The 19,757-nt window shown below is 33.7% G+C and overlaps 1 protein-coding gene across 2 annotated transcripts in view; it reads left to right on the top strand.

Annotated features, from left to right (window-relative positions):
- Positions 1 to 19,757, top strand: part of LOC129748713 (zinc finger protein 235-like) — a 406,374-nt gene that overhangs the window by 275,535 nt on the left and 111,082 nt on the right. For both annotated transcript variants that reach the window (XM_055743402.1, XM_055743404.1), the window contains exon 2: positions 10,699 to 10,896. In XM_055743402.1, coding sequence (XP_055599377.1) covers positions 10,699 to 10,896 — 198 coding nt within the window. The remainder of the gene's footprint in view (positions 1 to 10,698; positions 10,897 to 19,757) is intronic.

Raw genomic sequence — 19,757 nt, forward strand, 5'->3', positions numbered from 1 at the left:
TTCTCTACACAAAGGAATTTTTCCGAAGTTTTGGAAGATTTCTCATAATATACCGATACATAACTGTGCTTCTAAGCTTCCTGTTGAAAATTTTCGTGCTGTCGCAATTATTTCTGCCATACCCAAGCATTTTGAGAGCATCGTTTACGACCATATGTATCCATGGTTGGAAAGAAGAATATCCGGCGTTCAACATGGTTTAACAAAGACGATCGACCGTGACAAATTTTGGAGACTTTTTCCCAAGAACTTCAAAATGGATGATACATGGACTACAGGTTGACGCTATATACACAGACATCTTGAAAGCATTTTTTTTTTTTAATTTCTTCATTTGAAACGGCTCATACCTTAAGCTTTAAGGAGCCATAATCGTTTTGTATGTTTACAATTGTTTGCTTAGGTCTACACACTTAGATTGCAAATATTCCGCACGGGATAATGATTCTTCGAACCACAGGGAATTGTTCAATTTACACGAAATTCGAACGAAACGCCACCCGAATCTCGTGAAACATCATTTCTCCTGAAATTTAGGATGACATTTCTACGATGGCACAGGAACATGAATTTTCCTCGTGAATTCGAGACAATGTTCCTCTATATCACAATAGACACGATTCGTGTCAAATTTTCTTTCTCTTTCTAGCCTGTATAAAAAAGCAAAAGAATTGTTTTTCTCTTTTTCACCATGGCTTACAATTTTATACCGCCAAAAATTTCTGCCAGTCATTTTTTTTTGCGGTTACCGTTCGTTGTAATTTTCGGTTGTTGATTGTCACGCACATTCTTAGTTTAACTATTAAAATTGAGGAATTCAAGTTGAGGTCCAGTGAAAACGGTAGAAAATTATGTGCGCACGGAACAAGGTCCGGTGAACTTTGCACCGAGAAGCAGATCTGTGTGGAGAACCTCAAAGGCTGGGAAATTCGGGAGAAAGATTATTCCGCCCCGGTTAGGAAGCTTCGATTTTGTTTGGCCAAAAAACGCAACTGAGGTAGCTGACATGGACTTGGAGATCAAGAATTTCAATGCCACGATTGACACGGCGGATCGGTAAGTTCCACTTCCCTCCACTTTGTGTAATGTTATAAATGGATTTTTTTTATTTACAGGCCAGCTGTCTTTGTCTTTTAGATTCTAATCAAAACTTTTGAAATTAATAGTGGTGAAATATACCAAAAGTGGATATTTGAAATATATTGAAATTGCTTAGGAAACATCTGTGTTTTTTGTGCATTGGGATTAAAAAAAAATTATAATAAGGGGAAAGGATAGCAGAATTCACTGCAAATCACAGGAGAAACCCGTTTTGAGCTCACAGGAAAGTGTCAAACGCCCTGCAAATTACAGGAAAACATTGTTTTGGGCCTACAGGTGAATTTGACAGTTGTTTTCCTGAGGTGTTTTTCTGTCCTGAAATCGTCCTGTAATTTCAGCTGTTGAAAATACAGGACGAAATCGTCCCGACCACAGGAGAAAAGATTAAGTGTGTACATCACTATCGAAAGCATTTGATGTAATCAAAATCACCGCTTCACTTTCCGTGCTCTGTAAAAATGGAATTGGTGGTACTTGTTTAAAATGGATACATTCATACCTCATTCAAAGAATTCAATATGTGAAGTTAGGGAACGTCAGATCCGGTACTGTCTTGATTAACAGTGGTGTACCACATGGGAGTCTCTTGGAACCGCTTCGATTCAACATTGTTATCATTGAGTTTCCCGAGGTTCTACAGGACGTGTTTGTGCTGATATATGCAGATGATCTTAAAATATTTCTTCCTTTTTATGAAATTAATTTGCGGCTTTATCGGTGAGGGTTAAAGAGTTGAAATGAAAGACGGATAGAAGATCAGAAGAAAATTCTAAGGTGGTGAAAAGAGCGAAGAGCATTTGAAATAGAAGCTTGACCACATACTAAATTCTTTGTCCCGCACCAATTAACTGTATTGAAGAAGTAGTACCCAATAGAAGAGGCACTACGTTTTTCGATACAGTTAATTATGGTTCGACCGCCATGTGAATGCACATGTGTCGAACGGACGTCCGGATTCGTGACTCACGAATATCAACAATACTGTTGATTATACGCAAAAATGAAGTTCATCTGCTTAGTAACAAATTTATTCAGCTTTAATATGCAAAAAAGAGATTTCAAATTATTGTTATGCAACTCTAGATATTTTAATCTAAGTAAAAGAATTTTTTTTCATTTTTCCATATTTTAATATTTGGAGCAGAACTCAAAAACTGTTCTACTGAGAATTTTTTGAACATCATTTTCGGATTCAGCGCCCGATTTCACATTGAAAATATAGGTCGCTCAATGAAGTTCACGATTTTTTTTAAAATTTTGTAAACTTGTGTAATTAGCTCAATTTAAAACGCAATAACTAGCACGATATAAAATTTAATAAAATTTATTGTTGTATTGTTAAAAAACACTTTTGAACGCATTCTCTTATTGCACCGTAAAACATTTTGATCCAAGAAATTCAAAGAAGAAAACAAAAAAACTGCTGTAAAATGTGATAACTAAACGTTAAAACTTTCATTACGTCTTTCAGTACAGAGAAATTCTTACGACAGAATATATCATATCATTAAACTTCTTCTGGCATTTTATTTTGTGGTACGAACATTTTTCTTCTGCTTCAAACTGTCTCCGGGGTGGTATGGCGGCGGCAAGGCGAGCACAGAATGAATTGAACAAATCAACCAAGATTTGAAATCACGCACACAATCTCATCCACTCTCAACCGCACCAGGAACCGAAACGCAGCGCACAAAGCAGTTTCATGGGGATCTGATTGCGAAACATTATGTGCTTGCTCCCCACCATTTCTGTCCTCCTGTCGGTTTCGCCTCAAATCCCTTCGACCAACTGTTAACGGCAAGGTCCGGTTGAATTGCTAGTAAACGAAGAAGAAGGAGGTGGGTGTCTCGATTGGGACCGTCTGGCAGCCCAAACGACCGACGACTCAGACATCGAGTTCGTTGGGATGAGAGGACTTCGCCATCAAGACTGCAGCCGCAATCGCTGATACGGGTAGCTGGGACGCTGTTGCAATTATCTTTCTGACCATCATCGGAACCGGTCAAGACCAGGAACCAACACTAGTCTAGTGGTCAGTCAGTGTATGAATAAACCGTCTGAAGATTATTACCACCCATCGTTTTCGGTGCACCACTTTGTCCGTAAAGGATTTCCTACTGCCCGACCGAAAATGATGGCACACCATCAACATATCGTCACATCAAACCTCGGCAAGCGAACATAGTTGCACACATCTTTCACCACAGCTTACAGTCCTTGGCCGCCATCTTCCCCCCAGATTGGAAACAGACAGCCGAAAGGAAGCAGAAAAAAGAAATCCTCGAACAACCACTCGACCCGGAGCATGCGCGCCATTTGCTTCTTTAACAACACAGAGCTACACAGACCGGAGACGACACGGGTTGTTTCAAACGAATCCAGCAGCTTCTCGAGAGTTTTGATGTTTGTTGTGTTCCATTTTCTTCGACCGACCATGTTTTGATTCAACGTTGAGTTGAGGGATGATTTTATTTGATGGAGCAATGGACACATTGCATCCGAGATAGATCGGAGACATCCGAAATCAGTCCGGGGTACAACCATTGAATGGTGTTTCCAAATGTAAGAGAGAAAATATTTTCCAATCAAGCCAAAGTAAATATATGGCTTAGTTGTAAGATGTTATGTTTATGATTCAGAGTTTTTATGTTTATGTGTTTCACTTGTCTGACAATTTGTCTTGAAAATCAATCGTTCTGTGAGCATTAACATGGTAAAGTGCTTTCTACCTGTTTCCTTTTAAAAAAGAAAATGGATTCTGGGCTTGTGATATAGCTCAGTTGGCAAGTCAGTTGCTTCCTGAGCAGATGCCCGTGATTTCGAGCCCAAGAGTAAACTTCGAACACAGTTGTACAGGACAAGTTCAATGACTGCCCGCCAACTGCATCGTTGATATAAGTCGCGAATGACATGAAGATGTTAAAACGACTATAATCGAAACAAAAAAAAATAAAATGGATTCTGAGACTTTCTGTTTTGAAAAAGCATTAAAAACTTGTTTTTCATCAAACATTTTTTTCTATACTAAACAATTGCTTAATTATGTTAATTTTATTAAAATTTTAATTAAAACTAACATTTCACCTGAAAACTGCAACTCGATTGGACTTAAAACAAAAAAAGTTACAGGGGTTCAAAGATTGTATTTTGGTGGAAAATTGTCCTGTAAAACGCAATGAGTAAAATGTACTCAATCCATAATTAAGCAATCGATTTGTAAAGAAAAAAATATTTAATTACAAACCAGGTTTTCATGCTTCTTCAGAACAGAATGTCTCAGAATCCCTTTAAAAACGAACACACACATATAGGATCTCAGTGATACTTCATGTTTCTTTGAAGAGATCTAATTTTACTTAACTTTAAGGCGTACATCTTTCTAGGACATGATGGCTAGCATCTAACAAATGCTAAAACCACTAGCCCACAGAAAGAGTACCATGTATGCCGTGACCGAGATTCGATCTCATGACCTCTGGCTTAGAAGACTTGAACGCTATCCTTTAGGCCACGGTCGACGGCTTTCACACTTGAGATTCAGTGCAACCCTTTTCCGTTGTCAGATTCAGCTCAAATTTGGCATATGTTCTTCTGATGATACTTTTGAAACATACATTTTTAGGCAAGTGTTTTGATTTCAGGTAGGCATTTATTAAGACGAAAATAAAAAAATAAATAAAAAATATCCTAAATTGTGATTTTTATTACGGATTAAACTCTAAAGAGCTCTTCATACGATGATGCAAACAAAATGTTTTGTTCAGCAAAGTTTCAGTGCACAAGAATCCGCATCTCTATACGCATATCCATATACGTCTATCCTCATCTATACATACGATTTGATTTCAAAGAAAAAACAACAATCTGCCAAAATCTGCTATTGCTAAAACATAGTTTTGGAAAAATCTTCCTTTGCAACCTATTGCATAAATAACCATTTTTTTATAAAAATATTCTGTATTTTTTGTAACTTGATTAATCATCTTAAGAACTTGAAATTTTATAGATGGATAGAGAGTTAGTAGAAATGAAAGATGGTGAATATGAGCAGGAAGAATTTCATATAGAAGCATCATCATAACTTTTCACCGATAAGGCCGATACATCAAGTAACAAACATTAATTACGGTCATTAATCTTTTCTAGAAATACTTTTTCTCTTAAAACTTATTAATTTCATACGATTTTGACACAAAACACTACCTGCTTAATTCCCGTTTTGGCGCCTTTATCCCATTCAACGGCAATTCATTAGTAAAAAGTATACGGAAATATGTGTTGTTGGTACCCAAAATGATAAGTAAATTTTATGATTTTATCAGCATAAAAATTGTTAGATAAAACAGTGTTGTATGCCGATAAAAATGCTTTTAAATTTCCAATACATAGACGAAAAGGCAAACACTGTAATATTCTCTTTTTTTTAATATATTCTATTCTATTCTTTTCTATTCTATTCTATTCTATTCTATTCTATTCTATTCTATTCTATTCTATTCTATTCTATTCTATTCTATTCTATTCTATTCTATTCTATTCTATTCTATTCTATTCTATTCTATTCTATTCTATTCTATTCTATTCTATTCTATTCTATTCTATTCTATTCTATTCTATTCTATTCTATTCTATTCTATTCTATTCTATTCTATTCTATTCTATTCTATTCTATTCTATTCTATTCTATTCTATTCTATTCTATTCTATTCTATTCTATTCTATTCTATTCTATTCTATTCTATTCTATTCTATTCTATTCTATTCTATTCTATTCTATTCTATTCTATTCTATTCTATTCTATTCTATTCTATTCTATTCTATTCTATTCTATTCTATTCTATTCTATTCTATTCTATTCTATTCTATTCTATTCTATTCTATTCTATTCTATTCTATTCTATTCTATTCTATTCTATTCTATTCTATTCTATTCTATTCTATTCTATTCTATTCTATTCTATTCTATTCTATTCTATTCTATTCTATTCTATTCTATTCTATTCTATTCTATTCTATTCTATTCTATTCTATTCTATTCTATGCTATTCTATTCTATTCTATTCTATTCTATTCTATTCTATTCTATTCTATTCTATTCTATTCTATTCTATTCTATTCTATTCTATTCTATTCTATTCTATTCTATTCTATTCTATTCTATTCTATTCTATTCTCTTCTATTCTATTCTCTTCTATTCTATTCTATTCTATTCTATTCTATTCTATTCTATTCTATTCTATTCTATTCTATTCTATTCTATTCTATTCTATTCTATTCTATTCTATTCTATTCTATTCTATTCTATTCTATTCTATTCTATTCTATTCTATTCTATTCTATTCTATTCTATTCTATTCTATTCTATTCTATTCTATTCTATTCTATTCTATTCTATTCTATTCTATTCTATTCTATTCTATTCTATTCTATTCTATTCTATTCTATTCTATTCTATTCTATTCTATTCTATTCTATTCTATTCTATTCTATTCTATTCTATTCTATTCTATTCTATTCTATTCTATTCTATTCTATTCTATTCTATTCTATTCTATTCTATTCTATTCTATTCTATTCTATTCTATTCTATTCTATTCTATTCTATTCTATTCTATTCTATTCTATTCTATTCTATTCTATTCTATTCTATTCTATTCTATTCTATTCTATTCTATTCTATTCTATTCTATTCTATTCTATTCTATTCTATTCTATTCTATTCTATTCTATTCTATTCTATTCTATTCTATTCTATTCTATTCTATTCTATTCTATTCTATTCTATGCTATTCTATTCTATTCTATTCTATTCTATTCTATTCTATTCTATTCTATTCTATTCTATTCTATTCTATTCTATTCTATTCTATTCTATTCTATTCTATTCTATTCTATTCTATTCTATTCTATTCTATTCTATTCTATTCTCTTCTATTCTATTCTCTTCTATTCTATTCTATTCTATTCTATTCTATTCTATTCTATTCTATTCTATTCTATTCTATTCTATTCTATTCTATTCTATTCTATTCTATTCTATTCTATTCTATTCTATTCTATTCTATTCTATTCTATTCTATTCTATTCTATTCTATTCTATTCTATTCTATTCTATTCTATTCTATTCTATTCTATTCTATTCTATTCTATTCTATTCTATTCTATTCTATTCTATTCTATTCTATTCTATTCTATTCTATTCTATTCTATTCTATTCTATTCTATTCTATTCTATTCTATTCTATTCTATTCTATTCTATTCTATTCTATTCTATTCTATTCTATTCTATTCTATTCTATTCTATTCTATTCTATTCTATTCTATTCTATTCTATTCTATTCTATTCTATTCTATTCTATTCTATTCTATTCTATTCTATTCTATTCTATTCTATTCTATTCTATTCTATTCTATTCTATTCTATTCTATTCTATTCTATTCTATTCTATTCTATTCTATTCTATTCTATTCTATTCTATTCTATTCTATTCTATTCTATTCTATTCTATTCTATTCTATTCTATTCTATTCTATTCTATTCTATTCTATTCTATTCTATTCTATTCTATTCTATTCTATTCTATTCTGTTCTATTCTATTCTATTCTATTCTATTCTATTCTATTCTATTCTATTCTATTCTATTCTATTCTATTCTATTCTATTCTATTCTATTCTATTCTATTCTATTCTATTCTATTCTATTCTGTTTTATCGATTCTTTTTTTTAAGATCAATAAATTTATATTATTTTATTTCATTAAATAATGTGCCAACTTTTATGTCAAAATTATACCTTATTTAGCTATCATGCTTTAAAGATAAAATTTGATATTTATTTGCCTGAATTCAAAATGCCGAAGTTTGTTCCAATGCCAAAATTTTGGTCTCGATTTCCATTTACGGTTACCTCGTTCATGTCAAGTGTAGGTTTCACTAAAAACCTTAATGATGCCTTGTTTAACTAAGTTTCAAAATGAATTTTGAGAATACAATGATGCCACTTTTTGGTTAGAAATAAGTCCATAATATGGACTGGGTTATGTATTCAAAATTTCAAGCAAAAGGCTCGCTTAACGAGGTATACTAAAATACTTTCAGTGGAACCAAAGTTAAGGAGAACTGTGCTATCCGAATATATAAAATTAGAGCAAAATTTTGGCATTTTACCACTTTTATACTGGTAAAATGACACCAAATTATGCTAAAAAGGCATAATAGCAAAATTTGGCATAATTTTCTATCAGATCAATTGAAATTTAAAAACATCAATAACCCTGATTTTCTTTATGCGACGAAAATTGATGATACTAAATCATGCTATCATTTTGATCTTATTTTGCTGACCTTGATGATGCCTGATTTAGGTGTAATTGAAAAATCAACACCCAATTGTGCTATCATTATGCTATTTCAGCATTTTGATACTTTGATAGAACATTATTTCGGCAACGGAAAAAATACAACATCAAATAGCTCAGTTTGGTTACTGTTTGCTATTTATTTAGTCATCAAAGTCTGCTCGGGGCACCGTTCATAGCCTTATTGTTGTTTAAAACTTATGTTTAAATTATAAAAACCTTCAGATTTGCTACCATTAATAATAAATATTATTAAAATCCCGACTCAGATCAAATTTATTGAATCAGGGTATAAGGCTTTCCATTGGAATGAAAACGAAAGTTGATGATAAGTCGAATGTCCATCAAAATAAAAAAAACTCAAATGAAGAAAGTAAGCTAATTCGTCATGGACGTGAAATATAATATTTTTTTTAATGTTTTCTAATTTATTTGATGTTTTTGCACTTATTTGGAAAATCAGCCAAGTTAAAAGAAATATTGATTATTTTTAAATATAAATTGTCATGAATCTTGTTTTTTTTTAAAGAATCAGTATCGCCGCTTCTCAAAGCGATCTAACATGTGCTTTCATCCTTTAGTGATCGAAACGATAAAGACCTTAAATCGGACGCAATTATTTAAAGCTACCGGCTGCACTATTGTGGTGCTCTTCCATATTTCTTCACCAATTTATTTTAAAGTTCTTCACGAGTTCAGTTAGTCACGACATCGAAATATAAAATTTCACTTTAGCATGCGTTGCCACTAAAATAACTCAACTGAATGACGAGATTTTGAACCGTTCTGAGAGTTCAACAGTTGTCTCTCTCACAATGTATTTCTCACGGAACCCCTGTAGCGTTTAGCTTTTTGTCATATGGTGCTTTTCAAGATATAAGAAATAGGAATTGTGTATCTATATATGATATATTTTATTGACTTGTATTTGTCAGCAAATAACAAACCAATCTTTTTTTTTCATTCATTCGCAAACGTAATTATTTAGCTTCCATTATTTCTTACAGGAGGATACAATTTAAGAGAGCAAATAAAAGCAAAAAAAGCAAATTTTCCTTATAAGAATGATACGAACTTGTTTGAAACCCTGCCATCGCCCTTTAAATATGAATTTAATTTATTTAAGACAAAATTAACGATATAAGATTTGTTTCGTCTGGGTAAGGGAGATTTTTTTTTTAATTTTATTTAAAAAAAAACTTTTTTTTTATGTTGAAGGTTTTTTCGCTTAATCTTTCATTTATTTTGTATGGAAATTTGTATGGAAAAACAAAATTATACATTCAAAAACCGCTAGAGACGTACTGAAAAAAAAAAAATCTTTGGATTTTAAAACAACTTGATTCTTGCAGTATATTTCATGAAAACAAACCTAAAACCTAACTTTTACTCCAGAAAAGACACTCGATGTTTTGCAAAAATAATATTTCAAAATATTTTTTTAAAACTTTTGCGTTTTCGACTGCTTTCTTAAAAGCTGTTTAACCGTGGAACAAGAATAAAATATCGCAAAAAAAAAACTGCTTTGCATAGCCAATGAATTTGTTGACTTATTTAATCTTGACAAAAACATTTGTCTTGAAATTTGTGAAGCTCTAACCAGCAAACCTGCCTTTTTTAAATAACTTTCATTAAATTCCGAGTTTTATCTTGCAAAACGGTTATAACTTTTTCCATGAAAAACTTAGCTTCATGTCATGCTAGCAAAAAATGAAGCTTAAGAATAGACAAATCCAATACTTAAAGACAAACTTTATTTCATGCTTATTTGAATTTTCTGGATGATTTAATACGCAACAATTTCTTCTTCCATATAAATTTCCATACAAAATTGAAACGCGTTGCGCATTAGGAATTAACCAATGCATCTAAAATTTTACACTGATACTTGGTGACCCAAAAGATACCGAAAAAATATATGAGAGCTAATTTTTGTTGCGGTCTTATGTACACTGCAAATTTATCAAAACTTTTATTTATTTCTTGGCCAACCTTGGCGCCAGCTGTCGCCCTCTCCTGGTATGCCGTATTTTTCCGTGGCAGAAACGTTCATGAAACACAATATTGAAAACTAAAAAGTTCGAAATATTTGCCTCCTGAAAAGAAGAAATGAGTAGGTTTTGTATTTAACATTTCAGGCTTCCACTAGTTTAGTCCATGTTTAAATATATATATTTTGAATTCCATAGGTACTCTAATGAACTTATTTTAAAAATCATATTTATCTTTTACAGTGCAAACCAACGGCCTTTCACCGCTGCTAATCAACAACGAACTTCTGGTGAACCACTACCGGAGGCTTCTACATCCGGCTGCCGTCCCGCGACTTCCAACTAGCAACGGTAGCAACAATTCTCACTCCACCTCCTCCGGCAACAACGTGGACGAATCGACGACGAGCATTGCGGAATCGTTTCAAAAACTACACCGAGGTAAGTTTTTCTAACGAATTTGCAAATCGATGAGCAAACAACGGCTTTGACGGCCATAAACCTGGTTTATGGGTTGGAAATCAAAGTTTAAAAATAGAAACGGTATTGGTGAGATAGGCACGGTATATTTTACACCTTCCCGAGGCATTTGCGCAAATCCGTTCCGATGGTATCAACCCAAAAAAAATCAGCACCACCATGGAGAGGAAACGGTCTTTATCTTATCACTTTGAGGCAATTTTTACCTTCAATTTGTGTCTGATTTGAACCGAATTCGAATCGATGATGGTTCTTCATTTCCCTTCTCTCGGTTATTTCGATACCTTCCAGTTTTCCAGCTGATAAGAGAACGAAGATTCGAAATGGAATTCGTTGTCTCTCCGTTCGGTCGTTCGTGTACCTTCAATACAATATTGCTCGCATAAGCTTTTGCTGCCGGGGCCTGTGCAAACAAGATACAAGAGGCCATAAAATGTAATACGTTGCAACCTACCGATTTAGGAATGCTCTTGCCTAGGCGGAGGGGCTTGTGTGATATCTAAAGCCAATCGGGTGCAATAAAAAGTGACACCTTTTCGAATCCGCCTTTTTCGTCCCTCCCGCGTCTCCTCAATGTTTGAGCTCAATCTCGGCAATTTAGCACCTTGCTGCTTACTGCGCGTTGCATTACACCTCCGTTCCCGCGATTCTACCCCACTATACCATCTTTCTTATCGGGGAAACGACATCGAAAAAGAGTTCAAATAGTGAGTGATTGATCATCGTCATTGGAAATGTGTGTGCGTACTTGAGGCGGCTGTTTTACGACTCCCCGGCAATCGAATTATGCCCGTCAGAATGCCAATCTCACTTTATGGAGGATCCAATTGAACCAATCGAGCATATTAGTGGGGCTTTGCGAAGGGACTATCGGGCTGCAACTTTATCGCTCTGAGGGTGAAGCAAAAATGCCCGAAAGCAGTCCCACTCACTTATTTAGACACATGCAACATGCAATTGTGCTGCTTATCAGCCTTCGTTCGTGAATTTGGTAATACGTGATACCCACCAAACATGAAATAGTATCAGAAATTATAACTTAAGACGTTTTCAATGGTGTTGCGAATCGCAATTCAAACTGCATAGTGAAAAGATCGTATAAAGTGTCGTTTGAAGTCAGTTTAAATCGGATATGATAGAAAGTCCGCCATGTTTGTAAATTAAGAAATGAGTTTACTCCCTTGCGAGCTTCAAATGAGAAAATCATCGTCATGTGGCTATGGGCTATGAGAGCAAAATCATTCGCTCTCTTACATTCTCCCGATAGGTACGAATAAGATGTCGAATAGCGCCCAATTGCTATAGTTTTCGTCGCTTTAGAAAGAAATGAAATTTATGTATGTACATATATTGCCTCCCTTTTGAAAGGTAAATGTTGTTTTTCAACTTCCATACGATCATTCTATAAGGAATATGGAACGTTTATCAAAAAAGGCATAAGAATATAGCTACTAAAATGTTTGCTGGGAACTTTGCTTAGGGCTTATTCGGAATTGCAGTTCCGCATTATGTACAACATATTTTCCCTTTTATATACAAAAAGTTCTTTTCGCATAAGTTTTTCAATGTTTTTAAAGCAACACTTCATCCATTCAAGAGAGTGAGATAGCTATAAGCAGGCGAAAAAAGAAATTTCTTATCATAATTCAAGTCCAGTGGGCAAGAAACTAGAAATTACCAATTCATTTGAAGTACTGTAGATTAACATATCTACCTTAATTTAAGTCTGGCGACATCAAACTTCTCCGCTGTAGAGTGTCAACTGCTGGAAATTTATTGATTGATGAAATGCTTATTTTACATTATTATTTTTTATGGACGATCTCCGATAGCCCAGAAAAAAGTCCCTACAAATAATTGAGTTCATGCTTCAGACGCACTCAAGAGACCAAAAAGTACAACTATATTTTGAGTCAAAGTCGATTGAGTTAAAGTTACATTTAAAATACACACAAGGAGCATTTTCCGGCACTCACACTGCACTCAAAAGCAAAATGAGTATTGAATGAGAGTGCTCCTTAAGAGTCCAAGCAAACATGTAATCGTAACAGAAATGATAAATTAAGTCGTTTAAAATGGTGTAGCGAATCGCAATTCCAACTGTATAGTTAAAAGATCGTATAAAATGTCGTCTGAAGTCATTTTAAATCGGATATGATAGGAAGTCCGCCATTTTTGTAAATTTTGAAATGAGTTTGCTCCCGCGTTTCAAGTCAGAGAATCATTATCATGATCTCTCTGCAACCACCCGCAAGCCTAACTCTAAACGTGCATCAGTCCAGTCAGCTGATTGCACCGGTTGCACATATACATGAGCATAAATTACAAAACAGATAAATCCTTTTTCTGTATGATAGATGGTTGATCATTTTAACGACTCTCTACATGTGAGTGTTAGTGATCAAAACAGGCCTGGGAAAATCTTTGGGTTTCAAACAGCCATTTTGCTACTAACTTTTCAAACAGCAGCATCGGAGTTTTTTTTTGTTTTCGAACAGGTAAGCTTATAGTAATAATTCTAGAAATCGTCGATTAAATTCACTTTCATTTCAGTTAAAGGTGGTCTAATGCTGCTGCAAAGACATTTTCTCCTCATCACCTCAGCAGGAGGTTGCAGATAGCGCGGTGCAATGCAGATCAATTTGGGTAAACTCTCTTCCGAAAAGCCCTGTTTGCCGGAGTTATTCAACATTCTACGGCCAACCGGAGATCCGGAAAAAATGATTGGCCGAAAGATAACAACAGCGTTAGCAGTCAGGGAAACAAAGTTGAATATGGTATCAAGTGACTATAGAAATGAAATCAAACAAGTGGATAGTGTGGAACAGAAGAAGAAAACGTGTATAATTAGAATTGAATTGTGAAATAAAGTTTATGTGATTTTTTTTAAATGATTCGAATTTTTTATTATGTTTCCGAAATTACAAAACATTTCAGAATTCCTGAACTCACAAATAGACACGCACATTTTTTCATGTTCACTAACACATATGCACATAATCGAAACAAACCGAGCATAGCATATGTGTGTGTAAGCTGTCATTTTGAACCGGGAAAACCATTTCAAGTAGAATCGGTTGGGCCATTTAATGCTTGAATTCAATGGGAGGGATGCTTGAAGAATGCTTGAAATCCAAGCATTCTTTCAAGCATTCCAAGCATTTATTTTGTTAAGCGGGCAGCAGTGCATCCAGATGGCTAAAAATCAGAAGCGAATCAAGTAATACTCACCAATGAGAAAGCTGGAAAATATTGTTGCTGGCAACGAATTGGAGGCTACCCAGTTAGCGCGTTCTCTCAGAAATCGACAGAGCACGCAAAAAATTGAGAGTTGAGTCACCGAGCTTAGAATAAAACGGTTAATTTTGACGACACTCCAAGAACGCAAATATTCTCATTCGGTTTGTCCTGCCGAGATACCTAGAGGCAACGAATACGAATGCGTACATGAGAAATCAGTTTGAATAGTACACTCGTACGGTGTGCTCGCATTTTATACTCGCGTTTTTTATATGTGTGCTTTCAATCGTAGCAGTCGATTTCTCAGGCAGACAAACACGCGTCTCGAAGGGAAACATACAAACACGATTCGGATTGTGTTCCTGTGTTTCTCTGGAGGGCGTGTTTTGATTATTTCGTGGCACTCACCCAAGGCATGCGTATGGTGTGTTCCTTCTCTGCCGATTAGATGATGCAAAATCGCCATAGAGATCGTTACGATCCCTCTGTCGATTTGAGTTACTTCTCTACCGATGCATGTTTACCGGGTATGAGAGCAAAATTTTGCGCTAGATACGAATAAGGTGTCGGATAGCGCCCAACTGGTGTAATTTTCGTCGCTATAGAAAGAAAAGAAACTTATGTATGTGTATTGCCTCCACTCTGGTAAAGTAAACGCTGTTTTTCAACTTTCATACGATCATTCTTTAATATATATATGGAACGTATATAAAAACAGCATAGCTACTAAAATGTTTGCTGGGAGTACTCTGAACGTGTACACAAAGTGCTGTCAATAAGTTGCTGGTGTTGTTTCGAAAGCTTCGCTCTTGCTCTTATGAGTCGTCCGAAGCCTGGAGTGTCAATTTGACACTCCTCGCCTAAAATTACCATATCTCTCTTGAATCTCAACCAACTTGTACGAAATGATTAGCCCTGGAATCCTTGTAACGCAACTAAAAAATGGTATACAGACGATAGTTATCAAAATCATTCACTTTAATCGAATCGGTTGAGAAACAAGAGAATAACAATGGTTTTAGTCAGAAGTGTCAAATTGACACTTCTTGAACCTTACGGGTGAAAAAATGTGGGAAGAATAAGATTTGAAACGAAAAGATTAGAATTAGAAATAGATGGAAAGGTTAGAAAGGTTGATAAGACATCTTTTGAAATTTTTCAATGGGCTATTCTAAATTTTATGTTAAAGTCTTACATATTCAAGTTTTTACCAAATGAAATATTTGAAAAACTTCATATTTTGTATTTTAAAAAAGAACAAGATGGTTAAGATTGTAGAGAAATCGATGAACGATGCTGAAAGCGATGTTAGCATTGAAACCACCATGATGAAGAAGTAAATTTTTCTCACAATGTGGTGGCGCATAAAAAAAACCATATGCTGGTAATAAATAAAACGCCCAACGACAATGAACTCTGACAGCGAAAAAAAAATAAACCACAATCACCCCCCTGCATTAAAACCGAACATCCGATTGAAAGTTCCCAAAACACAATGATCACTTAATATTGACATAATCAAACGCCGAAGACAAATACGCCTTTAACTGATATTAATGATGGTTGGTTGCTTCTTCCTGTTTCCCCAAACTTCTTCCGCTGAGAGAAAAGTTCCAAAACGGCCTCTATCAACCATGCCCATCGTTCGATAATCTCGATAACGCATTCCTTCTCGGTGTTTCCATTCTCGACCGAAAATGATTTGTCATCGTCAGGAAAGTCGGAGGTTCCTGACAAATTTTCTCACTCTTAATTAAATTCTTTTGACTTCTTTCGCACCTCCGGGACTTGCGCCAATCCGGGTTCCTCCCAAGTCCTAAGGATGTTGCAATCCCTTGGAACCGAAAAGGGGATTGTTTCTAGGTTGATACGCCTAGCGCCTGGTCCTCATTTCCATCAGGGTTGTCCATCTGGACGATAGTGAATCCTAGTCAAATCAGCACGCAATCGGGACGACTTTGATTGTATCACCGCACACAGAAGGGATGAAACTTTTCCCCGAAGCTGCCGGCCGATCCCTTCGAATCCTATCCTATCGTTGTTAATCACCACGGCGAAACCGAAAGCGTATCAGACAGCCAGGAATTCCTCCGGGGACTGATGACCTGCTAAACACCATCTCATCAACACCGGCAACCCTTCCGGAGTTTCCGGCCACCCGCCAAGACTAGGGCAGGAGCAAGGATATAATGTTGGTGTTCACGCTTCGGTGCCTTTGGGCTGAAACTTGCGGCTTCGGCGGCAAATTAGGGCTACGAAAAGGACTTTCCGGTTCTTGTTGTTGCGATCACGATATATCACAAATTGCGTGAATAAATATTCGAAAACGGCGAGGTCGGGGCAACAATATTGCGAGCAACGTTTCTGGTGGGTGCGTTTCAATTGCCGGAGTGATGCAATGAATGGCCAATATAATAGGGCTTCGTTCTTAGCAAGAAAATTAAGGCTTTTTTAGTCAATGAGGGGAACTCCTGCTGCTTCGATGAGTGTGAAGTGTAATCATCGGCACACGACTCCCGAGTTCACTCGATGGTGGTCCATTTGGCTTTGATAGTCTTTCGTTAGTGCGTTTGCCTATTTACATAATCAGCTGGTGGGTGCCTTGAAGTGAGCAGACTGTGAGTGTTTTTTTTTTAATATTTTAAAACGTCTATTTCTTGTGGTGCGACATCTTAGAAACTTATTTTAACATTTTTGACGGTCGCCATTCAAAAGGAACAGTCACCGAACTTAGCATCCAAATTCCACCTTTTTGATTAACAATCATTGTACTGAATGTATTATCTGCTTAAAAATTTATATATGTAATATTTGATATATTTGATCTTTTGTTAGTTTTAGTTTTAAACTTTTTGGGATATGTGTTCAAAACCTAACCTTTGTTTATAATGTTTTTTTTTGTCACATCAAGCCTTTAAAAGTTACTGTTCTTGGTTAAAGTGCCACAACAAGATTACTTTTCCGCCATCCTAACAATTGTCACATTGGCAATAAATAAAGGCGAATTTTGAGACTAAATTTTGATGTGTTTAAAAGCTAAAGTTGAGATCTGGACGAGTTATTTCAGATTCCATAATTCGACAATTGTTTCTATTGAATTGCATGTTTTCATTGAAACGAAAATAATAAATAATCGTTCAACAGCTTCGTCTGCTTATACTAACAATTTTCGAATAGTTTGATTACCAGGATTTCTGATTCCACATCCCCAATTGAACTCCTGATTTTCATTTCATATGAATACATCAGACTGAAATGATATCATCAAATTTACGATTTTTAAACAAATAAACTAACCAGAATTCATATCTATTCATTCCATTGAGAACTTATGAAATGATTTTTATTTTGGTTCAAGTCAAAAGCAAATGCTGAATTAAAGTTCAAATAAACTGTTTCAATTAGGCTTTTACTCTTAAATGAATTACTTTTTTTAAGGATATAGCAATTGCTGATGTAGGTAAATAATGTCAATTCAATTCGAGCACTCTAGAAACAACACCGATTTTCTAATGAACCTGAAAATTTCAAATCTTCTTGTATATCGTTTATTATTTATCTGACACAAAAGAAAATTCAGCAAAAAATGTACATTAATCGTTTTTTAAATCTCTAGAATTTTGTTTATGAGTTTATTACCCAAAGATATTCACACGTTTCCGAGATACATATTTAGGTTTTGGTCAGTGTTATTTCAAAACAAAACTATGCATTAGAGGGTTAAAATACGAATTTTGGAAAGGGATGGTTTTTACAAATGAAGTACAAAGGGCTTAGTTACCTTCAAAATAATTCAAACTCACAATTCAAACTTTTTGCATGCAAAATTTAAAATAGATATCAGAGTACAAATCTTTTTAAACTATGGCTTAAATGGGTTTATTTGCCCTACTTTGGACCCTTTGTGCGGTGTTTTTTTTTAAATGCATAAGTTTCTCATAAATGGACGGGAGTTTAATATTTTTCGGAAAGCTGCATTATAGTTAATGTCTTATCTACAAGTTTCAATGCGAATTTTCAAAATTGGTGTTGCTGTTTTTGAAAGATTTAGAATGATATGAATGGTCAACATTTCCAACTTTGAACCTACTTTCCCTGTTTGCTTTTATTGGACCTAGGTCAAATTACCTATAAACAGGTTGATTTCTCGTTAAAAAAAAATCGATTGAAAATTAAATTTTAGATCAAACATTATCAGGAAAAAATATTACAGCTTTTTAACGTTTCGAAAAATCACTAAAATTACTGTTATGAATATCTGAAATAATTTCACTATCAGTCAGCACTGCCAGCAGCACAGCTCCATTAGATAGAATTTCGGTCAGCAGCACAGTATTTGCATAAACCTGGGCTCGTAAATTGCGTTACGTAATATTTGAACGGTCTTTGAATGGAACATCATGGTCAAAAGTGTCCTATTTATGGAGCTTTTACAAATTTTCCGGGTTTTCCACTGATTTTCTTATGCTAGAGTTGATTTTACAAATAAAAAAAAGTGAATATTTGATGAAAAAAACTTTTATCTACGAATTGGAAAACTATGAAATTAGAGAAGAATAGTGGAACCTTTCATTTTTTTTTGAATTTACATCTTTTATTCAACTTAAACATCCTTTTAAAAAAAAAAATCGGCGAATCTAAAATATTCACTGCGAGAAAATGTTGATATGAAGATAACACAAGGGAACAGCATTTTTTTTGCCTATGTTTAAATAACTGATTTTGGAAGACGTCCTGAGTTTGGATCATTTTTCGAATTTTGTTTATTACCTCTTGATTTGGTTTTATTACGTTGAGAAGTTTAAAAAAAAAATAAGTTAAATCAATCACTAATAACTGATTTACCAATAAACCTACATGAAACACAAAAATTGATTTTAATTTTTTTACTATGCTGCATTCAATCAAGGATTCAGCTTATGCTTAGATGTTCTAGTTTCAAAGAAATAAGGATTAAAAAAAAGAAATTGTATAACAATAATTTTTGGCACCACTAAAGAAAATATTAGAGTATGCGATATGAAAGATTTAAATTCATTAAACAAATTTATTCAAGACTGCAAAACGATTTGAATTGTGTTTTGAAAAATTTCATTTTAAACTTCTTTTAAATTTCTTCAAAATTCCTTCGTTTTGCAGAATTTAGGAAAAATGAACAAAAATAACTTCTATAGCTTTTTTCTTAGGAATCGAAATTACTTTCGGTCTTTGGGAAAGTTGGCCAAATTGAAATAATCTTCAATTTTTAAATGACTTTAATGTTTTAAAGTTTTTCCAAAAATGTGCACTAATTAATCTTATGATTTTTTCCTTATTCAAAAGATATCTCGAAAACAAGAGCTTATTTAAAAAAAAATAAATAGGAATCAGTCTGAATCGGGATTTTTATGACTTGTGTAATTTTCGTAATTTGTATAGATTATATTACTGATAGTTTAAAAATTATCACCTTATGATTTTTTTTTAAAGAATCACTCATTATGATTGTTATTTTAAAATTTTAAATAATACACACATTTCTGGAGCAGAAAATGTAAAAATAAATCTTCAAATTATGTACAATCTACAATTGAGCTTCTTCA

This window comes from Uranotaenia lowii, chromosome 2 (genome assembly GCF_029784155.1).
Source record: "Uranotaenia lowii strain MFRU-FL chromosome 2, ASM2978415v1, whole genome shotgun sequence".
NCBI classification, from domain to species: domain Eukaryota; kingdom Metazoa; phylum Arthropoda; class Insecta; order Diptera; family Culicidae; genus Uranotaenia; species Uranotaenia lowii.